Source organism: Neopsephotus bourkii, unplaced genomic scaffold (genome assembly GCF_033783945.1).
Source record: "Neopsephotus bourkii isolate Nb327-2 ecotype Australia unplaced genomic scaffold, CSIRO-AGI_Nbou_v1 NB_894, whole genome shotgun sequence".
NCBI classification, from domain to species: Eukaryota; Metazoa; Chordata; class Aves; order Psittaciformes; family Psittacidae; genus Neopsephotus; species Neopsephotus bourkii.
This window is the reverse complement of record NW_026901388.1, coordinates 2799885-2814703: the sequence shown is the minus strand read 5'-3', so window position 1 is coordinate 2814703 and position 14819 is coordinate 2799885. Positions and strand designations below refer to the sequence as shown.

At 39.9% G+C, this 14819-nt stretch overlaps 1 protein-coding gene across 1 annotated transcript in view; it reads left to right on the top strand.

Annotated features, from left to right (window-relative positions):
* Positions 1-2111: 2111 nt before the first annotated feature.
* The window catches only part of CEP192 (centrosomal protein 192), a 67070-nt gene continuing 54362 nt past the window's right edge, over positions 2112-14819 (top strand). The window contains exons 1-10 of the mRNA XM_061357420.1: positions 2112-2159; positions 2922-3155; positions 4182-4304; positions 5998-6152; positions 7655-7695; positions 9035-9167; positions 10112-10266; positions 12364-12504; positions 12787-13123; positions 13946-14086. Coding sequence (XP_061213404.1) covers positions 2986-3155; positions 4182-4304; positions 5998-6152; positions 7655-7695; positions 9035-9167; positions 10112-10266; positions 12364-12504; positions 12787-13123; positions 13946-14086 — 1396 coding nt within the window. The 5' untranslated portion in view covers positions 2112-2159; positions 2922-2985. The remainder of the gene's footprint in view (positions 2160-2921; positions 3156-4181; positions 4305-5997; positions 6153-7654; positions 7696-9034; positions 9168-10111; positions 10267-12363; positions 12505-12786; positions 13124-13945; positions 14087-14819) is intronic.

The following is a 14819-nucleotide window of genomic DNA, read 5'->3' as shown; positions in this document are numbered from 1 at the left end:
CATTACTGTGCAGGCTGAAATTGCTGAGCTTGTTCAGCAGATCGTAGTGGGAGGAGGCATAAAGGTGGGCTCTCTGTAGCAGAAATCCAAAGTATAATATTGTGTTTCAATGTGCTTCAACACACATTGGAACAGCTTGCCCAGAGAAGTTGGGGCTGCCCCATCCAAGGACAGGTTTTGTCTTAAACCTTTAAAGGGTCACTTCCTCCCTTTAACACAGCAATGGATCTTCTTGCTGCACTTGTCCAATAAAAAAATATGGTGTTCCTTCCTAAGCAACCACCAAGAAAAGCAAGGTGGCTGTAGCTATATATGCTGCTGCTTCACAATGGTAAAAGTTTGTGCTATGAGACCCTACAGTGCCTGTTGGATGTACCTCCATTACTGCAGTGTAACAAAAAAATAGGAAAATCTATTCAAAGACAAGTTTTTACATATTCTTGATGTATATGCCAGATCAAAAAAAGGAAAGACTCCTGCTTGCCTTTCTTCCCGCTCCTTTGAATTTGCTACTGTTACTCTTTTGGAGCCCAGAATAACCTGTATGATAACAATAAAAAGCTGCAAAAAGATTTAATGCATTTGTTTATAGTTAGTTCAGCATGGTCACATTATTTTCCTCTGTGCTGAACATGTATTATTAGATATCCTGATGAATTCCAGTCACACTTCTTAATAATGGAAACATTCTGTTACAGTTCCAGTGAAAACAAGTCCCATTTCCAACAGACTGGCCAAGTAGCTTAACTTCAACAATTGAACTTAGGCTGGTTTTGTGGCTGATGCTTGCCATTCCCCTGCCTACCATTTTTCACTGATGTCTCTCCAAACTAGGACTTGTCACTCCATGCTCATCTCTGCTTCCTCAAACTCACACTTCCCTCTTGCTCCTGTGACTCCAGACTGTGAACTGTACTGTGTAGGATCTGGGCCATCAAACATAAACAGCAGGACCATTAGAAGGGAGGGAGACTGGAAGGGCTTAGAAAGGGATGATTACAGCAGGTACTTGCAGTACTTTAAATTCATCTAGCATTCTGTAAGGCTGCTGTCCCTCTTCTGAAAGAAGATATGCATTATGCTATATATGTTAGGTGTTCAGAGCACATCTCAGCTTGGAATTCCAGGACTACAAGTTTTTGGGTCTTGTAGTAGCCAGGCGATGGCTTTTCTTTTTTGGTGTTTTGTTTTTTTTTTTTTTAATTTTTTTGTTTTGAACATACTTGAACACAGTATGACGTTCTGATGGCATCGAATGTGGGACTTTTCACTTTCATTCGAGCTTTATGCAGTCTCCATACTAGGAATTCAGCTGTAGAAGAGAACTGTAAAACCGTCCTGGAGTAACACTGGATTTGATTCAGGTCTTTTGAAGTCATCATACTCACATGCGTACGTTTGGAAGGCATCTTCTCATGCTCTACTTTAAACAGCACATTTATGCTTCAAAACTGAAATAAAATTTTCTACGTGTATAAATGTATATTGCTCAACCTCATGTAAGTGACTCATACTGCAACGATAGGATATAAAATAGTAATATAAACAGCACCATTCATATATATGTATATATATAAAACAAAAATGAGCTTTAGTCGTATTTACTTCTGTTTTACACGGCTGCGCCCTGACCCGGGGAGGCCGGTTAGTCACCACCGGCAGCACACCTCAGCAACCACAGCTCCCCTGGAAGATCCTGAGTTACCGCTATGGGGATTCAAACCTCGCCGCTCGGTAAGCAAATACCTGAAATGACCGTTCCCTTCGGACCGCCCGCCCTACCAGGCGCTACCACAACACTACCGGTACCGGGGGCAACCCCTCCGCCTCTCCTCAGCCTCCCGCCTAACGGACAGCGGGGAGGGGGGGGGGCGGTGCTGGGGGGAGCCTCGCGCCCCTCGCCCAATCAGCATCCCCCTCTCTCGTCTGTCTCGTTCTCTCTCCAACGGCTAATAGCCGCCTGTGGTTGGGGCTCGCCCATTGGCTGGAGGCGGGGAGGGCGGGAAGGCAGGAGGGTGGGCGGGGCTGGCGCGCGCGGGCCCGGGAAAGTTTCGGAGAGCCGAGCGGCGGCGCTGCGCACGCGCCCAGCGCGAGGGTTGGTCCGAGGCGCGGGGAGGGGGAGTGCGTGTGCGTGTGCTGTTGTTTCTGCTGCGCGCCAGGTGAGCGGGGGTGCGCTGGGGGGCGCTGCGCGGGGAAGGCAGGAGACGAGGTACGGGAGGGCGGGAGCGGGACGGCGGGTGCGGGGGAGCGGAGCGGCCGTTTGAAGTGGCGGTTGGGCCTCGGTACCGTTTTCTTAGGCGAGTAGCGGCGGGACGCGGGCAGGGGAACGGGGCGTGGCGGGAAAGGGGTCCTTGGCTTCGAGCTGCTCCTCTTCCCTGCTTGCGCGGCGGAGACTGGCGACGGTGGCACCGCCTCTCAGGTGGAGCTGTTGTGGCGCTTCGGTCCGCGGCGGGTGGTGGTAGTAGAAGCGGTCGTGGTGCCTGAAGGAACCGCTGAGGCGGGGGGGAGGGCCCGGGCCTTTCGTGTTGAGATCTGTAGCGTTTTGCTGCCGCCTGCCAAGTGGCGGCCCAAGGTGATCGCGTCACGGAGCGTGTAGCTGCCCAGGTGGTCGCTGCTGTGGAAATGGAGGAAGCGTGTCTCAGTCTGAGCGGCTTTACAAGCTAAATATAGATTGGCACGTCTTGAAGCGTCGGTATTCTTAACTTGCAGGAGTACTGCTTCTTTTAGAAAGCACAAGGAAGTTATAAAACTCTGCCCCCTAAACGGCTTGGTAGGAGAGGATTGGAAGTGATTTTTAAGCACGCCTGTGGGTAAAGTGGAGTGATTGCCAAGGACCGCTGGGTGTGATATGTAATTAACGTATTTTTGACAGCACTACTGTGGCTTGTGTAACTGTACAGTTGTTTTGTTCCTTCTTTCAGATGCTGCTGGACCGGGGCTGATCATGTTGCCAGGCAGAGTGCTATTTTAAGCAACTTGTGCAGGATGATGGAAAACTTCAGAAATATTGCCGATGAGACATTTCCAAGCTTCTTGGGCCATTCACTGAATAGCAGTGCAAGTGTCATTCTTGAAAATGTTACTGTTTCCTCAAACCTTGGCTTACCTGTTGCAGCTTCAACTGTTGCCAGGAGTAAAACAGGCTGTGACAACAGGTGAGACTGTCAGTTAATACTGCTTGATAATACAAAACCCCCCAGTTGGCTGGTTTGAAACATGAAGTTGTGGCTGCCTCATCCCTGTTAGTGTTCAAGGCCAGGGTGAGTAAGGCTTGGAGCAACCTGGTCTAGTGGAAGGTGTCCCTGTCTGTAGCAGGGGATTGGAACTGGATGATCCCTAACGTCTCTTCTGACCCAAGCTGTTCTATGATTTAACTTTGGAAAAGAAAAATTCTTCTGACAGATTATTTGGTAGATGATGAAACTGTTTACTAGCGTACTAATCAGCAAACACAGGATTGACTGTATTAGCAGTGAAGAATCTGTGTTAAATTCATAACTCATAAAATACTTTTATTGACTTGCTCTTTAAACGAGTAACTTAGTTTCTGGACTAATGAGATAATAATCAGATTTCTTTTTGCTGGACTCTTTGGCTTAGTAAATTCAAGTTTGATGTTATGTAGAGAGTAATATATTTTTTATGTATGTGCTCTCTTAACTCTATTAACTTTTCATTTAGCTTACCTGAATCTGACTAATTTTAGATGGGGTAATGTGAGAACTAGTATTATGGATGTGAATTGAAGTTTAACACAATTTATAATGATTTGTTCAACAAGGATTAGAGCGAAGAGTAATAATAAGAAGCCTTTGTGCATTTAAGTGCTGTCCTATGACTTAACAAGAACTAAAATCAGTCTTTTGTACTGGGACTTTCCAGAAGTGTATGTTCCAAATGCGATAGCATTAGCCACTAAAAATGATAATGTGGTATTTCTCTAAAGAAAGGAGAAGAGAGGATCCTTCTTTCTACAGGAGACTGGAGAGGGTCATTCTGGATACATGTTTATACCTGGAAATACAGATTTTCTAGAAAATGCTAAAATATCCAAATAATTGAACTTATAGGAGATGGGTGGCCATCAATATGTTTGTTTGTTTTTTCTCTGGTTCTTTGAAAACAGGAGCAGTGCATATTAAAGTGATTCTGTTGTGTATTTTTCTTCCCCACCTTTACAGGCTTTCTGATATCTCTGCATCCTATTTAGAAGGGAAACCATCACCTCCATTAGGATCTCCTCACAGTAGTCAGTCAGATCCTGAGCCAGTGGGGAGATTTGCCCTCAGCTTTTGTGATGACATGTAAGTGAGATAGTTAAAATCGAATTCTGTTCTGAAATGCATATACTAGTATATGATTTATATGTAATTTAAGCTAACTACAGAATACTTCAGAATTGTAATTGCGCACTTCAGCAGCAGCTTCTGTTGGCCTTTTGATGCAGTAAGTGGAGAGCTCAGCTGTGTATTAGCCTCTAAGCTTACAGTGTTTGGCAGCTTGGGCAGCTTTTCCTACTAAACCAGCTCCTCCATGACTTCTGAAGAGGGATAGTGGCAGACTGTGGAAAGGTCCTGTGCAGCGCTACCCCTTAAGCTGCACAGCCCTACATTAACATTGTGCTGCTGTTTAATTGACTAATTTGGCTTCATGTATATGACAGGAATGAATCTTTAGAAGTGATTTTTTTTTGTTTTGTTTTTGTTAAACTATGATGATTTGTTTTGTTGTCACACTAAGTAAAAATTGGCTGGCTTGAATCTGGTTTGCCTTTACCTAGTTTACATTACACAATGTAGAATTAAGCTGATGTTTCTGATTCATGTCATGTGTGTGAATAATAGTTTACACTGATTTAAATCTCTTCCAGCTAAGTGTAACGTAGTTTGCATACAGAAAGGAACATCAATTCGTATTAAATTTACCTTCCTTTTAGCTTTGGTGATTGCTAATTTTTCTTAGCAAATAACACATGTTAGTGAAATAGTTTAGAGAGCATTGCTAAATGGTGGAAGTGTTGGAAGCTGTTGCGTAGGTTATTCTGACCAAGGTCAAATTTGTTCTTGTTGTAGTAGAAAATGCAATGTGTGTTTTTCTCACTGATAAAATTGTACTGTAGGCAGTATGTTCCTGTAAAAACAAAGAATGTGAGATTTCGGAGAGGGAGTCAGTGTCTTGATTGTCCTCAAGAAAAAAAAAAAAACAAACATGGAATAATTGCACTTTAGACTTTCAAATGTTAGTAGTGTTCAAGGCCAGGTTGGACAGAGCCTTGGGCGACATGATCTAGTGTGAGGCGTCCCTACCCATTGCAGGGGGATTGGGACTAGATGATCTTAAGGTCCTTTCCAACCCAGACCATTCTGTGATCTGAAATATTAAAAGTGTGGTTTCCTCAGAACAGAATTTTAACGTCTTGCATGATAAGCTTATTTGCCAGTGTGGAAGTCCCATGAAACCAGAAGTGAAAACACTTTCCCACAGAATTATAAAACCTGTTATTTAACAGACCTGTATGTAATTTCAGTAAATCATGTTCTTTATGATTTAGTCCCTTATTTAATGTTACAAAAGGTGTGCTGGTATTATGGAATTATGAAAATCTTGTCCAGGGTCTGACTTGCTCTCAAATGGATTATGGAACTTGCCTAGAATAGACCCTTTTCTCCTTTATACTTTTCCCTCTTTTTTGCAGAAATGAAAAAGAAAGGAAGAAACAGAAAAAGTAGAGAGGCATATGTCACTAAATTTCCTCATTTGTTTCACACTTTATATTGTGGAAGTGAAGCCCTTGTAATCTTGATGTTTATTCTTTTTTTGTAAAGTGACAGGTAACATGTCTGTAGAATCTTTATTAATGGGAACAGGGGAATTCCTAGATACAAAGCCAATTAAATCGGAGAATTTATCAGATCTTTATATCTAGAGATGCTGTATGCTAATGTTGATCTATATATCTTGCTGAGTGACTTTTCTTTGACATAATTCTCTTTCTAGGGAAGTTGCTACACAAGTTAAAGAACCTCAGCCAAATTCTGTTAATTTGAAAAAATCCGACTCGATACCCAGAGGGCAAGATCAGAATGTCATTGAGCATTTAAGTCACAGTCAAGGTAGCTCACTTGAGGTGTTGCCACTTGAACGATCAAAAGGTATTAAAATTGGAGAAAAATGTCATTTGCTTTTTATGCTATAGGTGTCTTCTCTTGACCTGTTCACTGTTTCGTGGAATACTCTAAATGGGCTTTGAAAAAGAATCTCTTGGAGTTGACCAAACTGAAAACAGAGAAAGCTTGTGGGTGACCTTGTCTTCCTAGATTTCTTCCCAAACTTTGTACCTGAAGTACAAAGCTAGACAGGAAGCTGGTAAAAGTAGTGTTTGCTATAAAATACTAGTAGCTGGTAGGAATTTGAATTAATTTCAGAAACTTTACATGTGGAAAAAGTGCAAGTTGTTTTCTGCCCCTTTCAGCAGGAGTAAGTTTTTGAGATTATATTTTAACTGTCTCTTTTCTTGCCCTGCTCCAACCTGTAGTAGATTTTTAACTGCAGCTGTAGAAGCTGTAACCATGTTTTCCTAGTGACATGATGCATGAAAAAGTAGTTCAGAATACTTGCTGTGAAAACTGTTTTTTGAAGTAGAGAGTATTGGAAGCAATATAATATTCTATAACTTACTTTAAAAGTGTAGCTATTGATATTAAACTTGTTTGGGTTTTTTTTGCTAATGCCAGTTCTGTAATTAAATACTGCATGTTTCTTAAAATTCAGTAAATATACTTAGTAAATATATACTTTTAGCCATTACCCTTTTCTAAGCTTTATCTGAATATTTGTTTAGGTTTTCGTGAGGTGAGTATATTAATAATTTAATAGAGAATGTGTTCAGTTAGAAAGTACTGTGGCTTGTAATATAAATGGGCCCCTATAAAATACAGTTCTAACAGTGATGCATGGCTTCAGTCACTTATTATGATAGTCTTGAAGAAGTGGTAGTAACTATGGCAACAGAAATGATGCTTTGGAAAACAGTCTGCCCAGTTTCGATAGTGCCTGATTTTATTTAGTTAATTGGTTTTAACTTCTTGTTTATTCAATGTTTAGAGTTCTAGTTTGGAAATTGCTTTTTATTCCCATCTATTACTTAAAAATTATAAGCTTTTTTTGCTAAAATCTGTATGTGTATACTTAAAATGTTCTGTCTTGTGGGACTCACAACTGGCTTATGGGTGGTTATAACCCAAAAATGAGTGGAAGCTGCTTACAAGTTACCCACAAAAAGAATTGGCCCAGTAAGTGAAATACAACAGCGGAACAGAACACTTGTTCCTACCTCTGCTAGTTCAATCTGAACCTACTTCCTTTTCAGCACTGTGTTATAGAAATCCCTAAGGCAGTTATTGTCTTTCATAATTTTTACAGTTCTAGTGCTGATGAAGCCCTCCCTTGTTAATTACTCCCAGATACTTTAGATCACTATTACAAGAACATATAAACTTTCGTATTATGCTAACGTGTATGTTTTCAGGCTATTTTTATGGTGTATACCAAGACCTTTTAAGATGTTTGGTTTGCTGTCATCTAGAATAGTTAGCATCTAGTAGTATAACATAACATAATAAAATACTGCTTACATCACATTCTTTTGTTTCAGGTCTGTCAACTGGAATATGCTTCCTTCCAGACAATAACAAGGTGAAAGCTTTTCTAAATACAATGAAATTAAAGGTTTTCTAATGTTAGTCGTGTAATCGACTTAAATCTATGAAAGGAGGAGGGAAGGAATTGAAGTGTTTACTGTCTTATGTCGGGTATCCCTTAAATATGTAACAGTGCTGAATGTGTCATGCCTCTCTTTGCCTCATTTTGCAGATCACTTAACATAATTAGTACCATGGGAGCATGACTTCACCTAATTTTTCTCAGTTCTGAGAGCTGTTGTTTGCTTCTAGCCTCTGTTGTCTTGTAATCCTTTATCAGGACCTTACATTTTATCCCCATTGTAGTTTAGCCTAGCAAAAAGCCTTTTGGAAACCGAAGTAAACAGTATCAACCTTATTTGACTTGCGCCTGTACTTGTTAATTGGTTTGAGGAGTGTTAGTTCAGGTGTCCTCATCATTAAAAACTACACCATTTGTAGTAGGGGAACACAGTCTTCCTTCTACCTCTGTATGGTGTGTTGTGTTTATCCCACAGCTAGCAAATAGCTACAGGTATCAGGAGGCAGGGCTATACTTTGGCTGTTTTTATCTACTGTGTGTAGAGAAGCTGACAGTTATGGCCACAGATACAAGACAGACAGGAATGGGAGATCTCGTGGTGCTTATAGAAAATATGCCTCAAGCTGTAGCCAGATGCTGTCCAATACGTACTCCTTAATTTGTCAGCTGGTATTTGTTAAATTGATTTAGTTCTCTTCCATTTGATTTTTCTAGGGGCCACAGTGGTCAATGAGTTGCAGTTGACTGCTCACAGGCTGTCATCTGAAAACCATAATTCAAGTTCCTCTCAAATTCTTTACTTTCTGAACTTTTTTGATGTCTGTCAAAGATGAGGCATTTATTACAAAGAATGTGAGACTAAATCGAAGCAGATATTATGTTGTGCTGTTTTTAAAATCATTTAGGTATATAAAAGATACATTATTTACAGTTAGCTTGATTCAGCTGAAACTCTACTTTTTAAGTGATTTAATATGCTCATTTGAAGAAGCAGTGTTTTAACAGCACAGGAAAGTATTGAGAGTTGTCTGTACTTTGAAGTTGGGATTGCATCTTAATAAAAGGGGGAGTAAACTTTAATGCAATGGTTTAGTACTTTTTTGAGGTCTTTTAAATTTGGTGTCATTGGGATGCTTTTTCTCCTCTTTCTCCTTTATGATCCCTGTATTTCTTGCTGTTCCCATTCTGGAAGGTAATAGGCAAAAGTCCATTGGAACTAGAATGTTTGCTGGGATGAGTTAATTGTTATTAACTGAATTTATACGGTAGCTAGTAACTCATAGAAACATTTCTGTATGGATGCTTTTCACAGGTTGATCCGTCTGAACCATCTGAAAAACTGGTAGAGGGTGGAATCTCAAGTGATCACCTTAGCAATAGCCTTTCAAGTTTTTTGGAAAATGAGAAACTCACCTCTTTTGGAAGCTCAGAAGAAGATTCCACTGGTAAGTGTGTTTATAGCTCTGGGTAGCTGAGTCTAGAGTTTTGGCTTTATGTTATTGCATACTGGAGAAGAAAGGTTTTGTGTTACTGAAATATTTAATACAGGATTATGCTTGAACAGAAATTAGTATTAGGACTATTCAAACTGTTCACTGGGAAACTAGCTGTTTTAAAATTGTAATAGAAGTAGGTGAGTATGTGATTTGTCAGAGAAGATCACATTTGGAAGTTCAATCTAAAATAAACATCCATCCTGTTACTGTGAATCAAAAACACAGGTAAAAATGTGGGCATTTGTTCCCTAAAGTGGTAACCCGAGCTACAGTTTCAGTTCAGATTAATAGACTGTGGTGAAAGACATGTACATGCAGTTAGAATTAACCTTTACATGAGCTTCAGTTCAGCTCTCTAGATGCCACACATGCAGGTGAAACCCAAGTTGAAAGTCTAGTTTATGCTCAGGGACAAAAGTGAGAACTTGAGTTTTGTGTAGTAAAAAAGAGTTTCGAAGTTTCTCTGCCCTTCCAGTGGCTGCTGCTGAAGGACAAACATGCTGCTCTTTATTAATACACTTGACTTTGCACATAACCTGAAGGATGACAGAGTATGTTCTCAGATGCACCAAGAATGAGGCAGGCAGAGTGATAAATAGGTTTACTGCTCTCTTCAGATCAAGCAGCCCTGCATTCAAGTAGAGTTAATGGGAGTTAAAATGCTAGCATATGGTCATCTTGTTTTGCTGTATATCACTAGTTATGGGGTAAGACAATTACATACTTCTGTGACCTGATTATTTTTACCTGAAAACCATGATAATTCTACTTTGAGTGTATGAGTGTGTTGAGAGACTTAGTGTATTAAACATTATGGAGTTGCTATGAAAGTATGTCAGGTGATATTAAATGTCTGTGAAAGGTGAACAGGATATTTTCTTCTCTTCCCATAGATGATGATATTGATGATGAAGAGTTCTTTGATAACCAACTAGAAGCCTACTTTGAGCAGCTGATGCAACCAGAAGTGGCAAGAGGAGGCACTGACATACAGAAACTCTCAGAATGCTGTACAGCGCTGAAGCTTTCTGAAAATGGCTTACTTCAAGTAGGTTTAAAGTAAAGTTCAAAGCTCAGCATGTGCAATGGCAATTGACAAACCCAAATACTGTCCAACGGGTAACATATACAGCAAAGGATTATTTTTTTATTTTGAAGTTAGCAAATACATCTCTTAACCATAAACAGAGCTGTGTGAGTGAGCTGCTGACTTCCTCTGTTCACTTGGAAGGTTTTTCCTAGGCAGGGGAAAAAAAGAAAAATGAAAGAAGTTAGGGAGTTATTTTTGTATTTTTCTCTTCCTTGTAGTGCAGTTCTAGCAGCTGATTCACTGCTTGTTACAGAAGGTCTTGCTGTTTATGAGATAAGGTGGAATCAGGCAAGGAGCTGGCTGTCCTAAGAGGCATTGGTTAGGAAGGTTTGCAGCAAAGCCTGCAAGTTGCCTGTTATGGGGTCTTCTTTATTCAAAGGTTTCCCACCCCTGTCTAACCTTGCTCCTTGCACTTCTCTCTGTCCTGTGCATAGCTTTCTTCCTTCTTCTGTTAAGCATCTCTGTTAAGAGGTCTGTGTGCAGTCAATTCTGTTATGTGATCTTGCAAAGAGAGAAAAAAATCCTAAGCCCACAGAGAGGATTTCTGTCCCTTCTCTGGGATGATGGAGACTTGACCTCAGAGAAAGCATTAGGAGTATTTCCTTAAGATGGACTTTTTCTGCTGGACTACTTAATACTGCATTTCATGATCCTTATTATAAAAGTAAAAATTGCTTTTGGAGTTTTGGATTGATCAAGCTGGTCTGAGTTTAGTGTACCTCTGAGGTGTTCTCTCAAATGCTTTAAAGCATAAATGTTTCTTACACACCTTGCTTTCCATCTAAGCTTCCTCTGAGTAGTGTTTTTTAACGTGAGAGATGGTAAAATGTTTGTAGATAAGCATTTGGGATCCTCTCAAGTCCACTGAGGGAAATTATCTAATTAGTAACTAATCAGAAGTCTCTACAGCTACCATTGTTTTGTGATGGTATGATTTTAATTTTGGTTACCAGCTTCTGAGTGCAAAGAATTTTTGGTGAAAGATAAATCTCCACGGAATAAAGGTAATACCCATAAAATGCTTGCTTTATCCTGTCCTGTCCAGCCCCAGTAAGCTGATCAGCTAAACTGAAACTAAGGCTGTCTTTGGGTCTCATTTGTAACTTGTAATATCCAGGGGATGGGTCTATTGTCTGTGTAGGAATTGCTTCATTTTAGTCTGATGGTTCTGTGACAAAACTACTTTCAGTAGTTTAACTTGTTGCTATTTGTTATTAGAAGTACAGTTTTAACTCTGATTCTCTTTCACTTTTTGTTTTTGTAACTATTAATGTTACATGCTGGCACTTCTTTTCCGTCATACAACTAGTTTATACAATCCTTTTAATCACTGGTTTATTACCTTGCATAGCAAGGTCCAAGGTTTCATTGAGCATATAGCATCGCAGAGATTCTTTTTTCCAGGAGAGTAAGTAATTTGCTCAAATAATTTGTCACTGTGTGAGCTTGACCAGAACGGGGAAGTGTGATTGACTTGTATGGTTAAATCAACTGTAGCTTTTGAAATTTCCAGAATTTCCCAACTGATATCAGAGTTTCCAAGCTGTGGGAAGTGGTATGTTAACCCTGTAGAAGTAGTCTGATTGCTGATCTGTGGCTGTATGTGAAGAAATGGATAGGTGGCTGTTGAAAAGTGAGAATAACACAGCTCTGCTCTCTGATCTCAGGTCTTCTCTATTTGTGTAAGATGTCTGCACTTCATGGCCATTGTGTCTATGGCAGTGGGGTAGGTATAACAGGTTACGAGTAGGATTTGGAGTCAAGTAGAAGAGGAGGAGGGGTAGCATGGTGCTCTTGTTAAAAGGAATGAAAGGATGTGATAGGAGTAACAAGAGATCTTCACCTTCTTGCTGTGTATGCTCTTTGAGGCAGATGCATGCATGGATTGGCATAGCCGGGAAATATTGTCCTTGGTGGTGCTAGCAGCTAGAGATGCCTCTGGCAGTGGCACATGAGCAAACAAATAATAATAATCTCTTTACTAGAGATTTTTTTTTAACACTGTAAAAACAGTTGTAATTTTTTTCCTTATATTTGTTCTCATGTAACTTAAAGGAGAACTTTCAGGTTCCTCACACTTACCAGCCTGTGACAGGAGTAGACTCTGGAAATGCTAGTGATGAAGATGCACAAAATCAAGGGATAACTGGATGTCCTGTGCAAAGAGAAATGCTGCCCAGAGCAGTACGGCAACCGGTATGTGATGGAAATTGTCATTTGAATTTCTGTTTGTCACAGACAGACTGTAGAAGATGGCATTGTGTTTGAGAACATGTTAGAGGTTGAACTAACAACCCAACCTTTCTTAAAAGTAAAAATACCACTATGGTTTTATATATGTATAGTTTAGATATATATATTTTTTTAGAAATATTTTTCAAACATAGTTAATTTGGGCTAATTTGTACCTACAACTGTTAGCACAAACAGTTAACAACTGCACTTCTGACACTTTTCAAATTATCATTGTTTTCTAAGAATTCCATGGCTCCTGGACATGTGCTGGAACCCTGTGCTGCTGCTGAGTTGCAATTAGATTCACTTTATCTTCAGTGCAAGGACAGTCATAAAGCTGATGTCTCAGATGTTCTTCCAAAGCAAGAAATACAGTCCTCTCAGTGTCAGACTGCTGCTTCTGATGCCGAAGTACTACACGCATCAGGAGGATTTTTGGGGCACCACACCACTCCTGAAGTTCTTAATGCAAAAGCAGCTCAGACAGATGCCACTGAATGTGAAGTCAGTCTTCTTGATACTTACCTGTCTCCAACTGCAGACAGCTGTGAGAACATAAGTTTAGCTACAGCAGACAAAGGTTGGTTGTTTTAGATATCTGTATGATTGTGACCAGACTCCATTGCAGAGAAAAAGAAATAAAGTAATAAGTTAGGCATTTTGCTTTAGTTGTGCAAGATGGTAGTAAAAACCAATGCAGCATGAAAAAGGCTGACTTGTTTTTATTTAAAAAATTCTGACTGTTGTATATTGCACTTAATTGTTGTTATTTATTTGAATATGAAGAAGGCTGAGATTTGAATATGAAGATCGGCTGAGAAAGTTGGGGCTGTTCAGCCTGGAGAAGAGAAGGCTGCATGGAGACCTCATAGCAGCCTTCCAGTATCTGAAGGGAGCCTATAGGGATGCTGGGGAGGGACTCTTCACTGGGGACTGTAGTGATAGGACAAGGGGTAATGGATTAAAACTTAAACAGGGGAAGTTTAGATTGGATATAAGGAGGAAATTCTTTCCTGTTAGGGTGGTGAGGCACTGGAATAGGTTGCCCAGGGAAGTTGTGAATGCTCCATTCCTGGCAGTCTTCAAGGCCAGGTTGGACGAGGCCTTGGGTGGTATGGTTTAGTGTGAGGTGTCCCTGCCCATGGCAGGGGGGTTGGAACTTGATGATCTTAAGGTCCTTTCCAACCCTAACTATTCTATGATTCTATGATCAAAGTAGTTTAAATTTGTAGTTGCAGCAACTTTAGCTATATTGGTTTGGGGTTTTTTTTGTTGTTTTTTTTTTTTTTTTTAACTTGTTGCTGACTTCTGGCAAGTGAATGCCTTAATCTTAAAAACTTCAAGACTTTGCCATATTCCTTTTAATTTCAATTAACAGTGTGGCATTTGCTGTATCTTTCAGATGATGTACCACACAGCATTGTCTATCAAAATGAAGAAGGCAGATGGGTGACTGATCTTGCATATTACACTTCATTTGATGAAGAACAAGATTTAAATCTGTCTGAAGATGATAAAGTAAATGAGGAGTTCATTACTGGATGTATGTAATCTTTTTCCTCTTTAGTTAGCTGTTGTTACCTGTAATAGTGTTAAGCAAACTTTTTTCTTTTTTTACTTCTACAAATCAGTATTTGGTGTTGCAAAGCCTCCAGGCTTTAGATACAACAAATTATTTGAAAGCTGATGTTGATAATGATATCACTATTAGAAGTTATACCTTCTTTCCAAGTTTCCTACTCTTCCCATGTTCCTGTTTTGTTCTGTTTCAGAAAGCATTCTAATATATGTCACTGGTCCCTATTATATGAGCAAAAGTAAATCCTGTAGTTGTCATTTCCACAATTTTTCCTTTGGACTTTAATCATTATTACCCTTTCAAGAAGAGAAAACAGCAATCATATTCTGTCTTCCATGATGCTTACAAGACAGGAAATAATTGTAAAGAAGAAATTACTACAAAATCAACTAGAATGTGCAAAGAGCTGCTGAATTCACGAGCTGCTGAATTCACTAGCTGGTGTTTTTTTGAGAAGCCCTTGGGAATGTTTTGATGCTGAAAAAATGATACTGAAAAATGTCGGAGCTTATTAAAAGGCTTTATGGGACGCAGCTTTTAACTAATTCCAGGTCTTTTTGAACCTCTGTTTACTTAAAAGCTGTGCGTTTTCCTTACGTTATCTCAGACTGATCTTAGTGAGTTTATGCTTGTCATAGGGCTTGGATAATATGTGCGTATTCATCTGTAGACAGATGAATTCCTTACCAGCAAAATA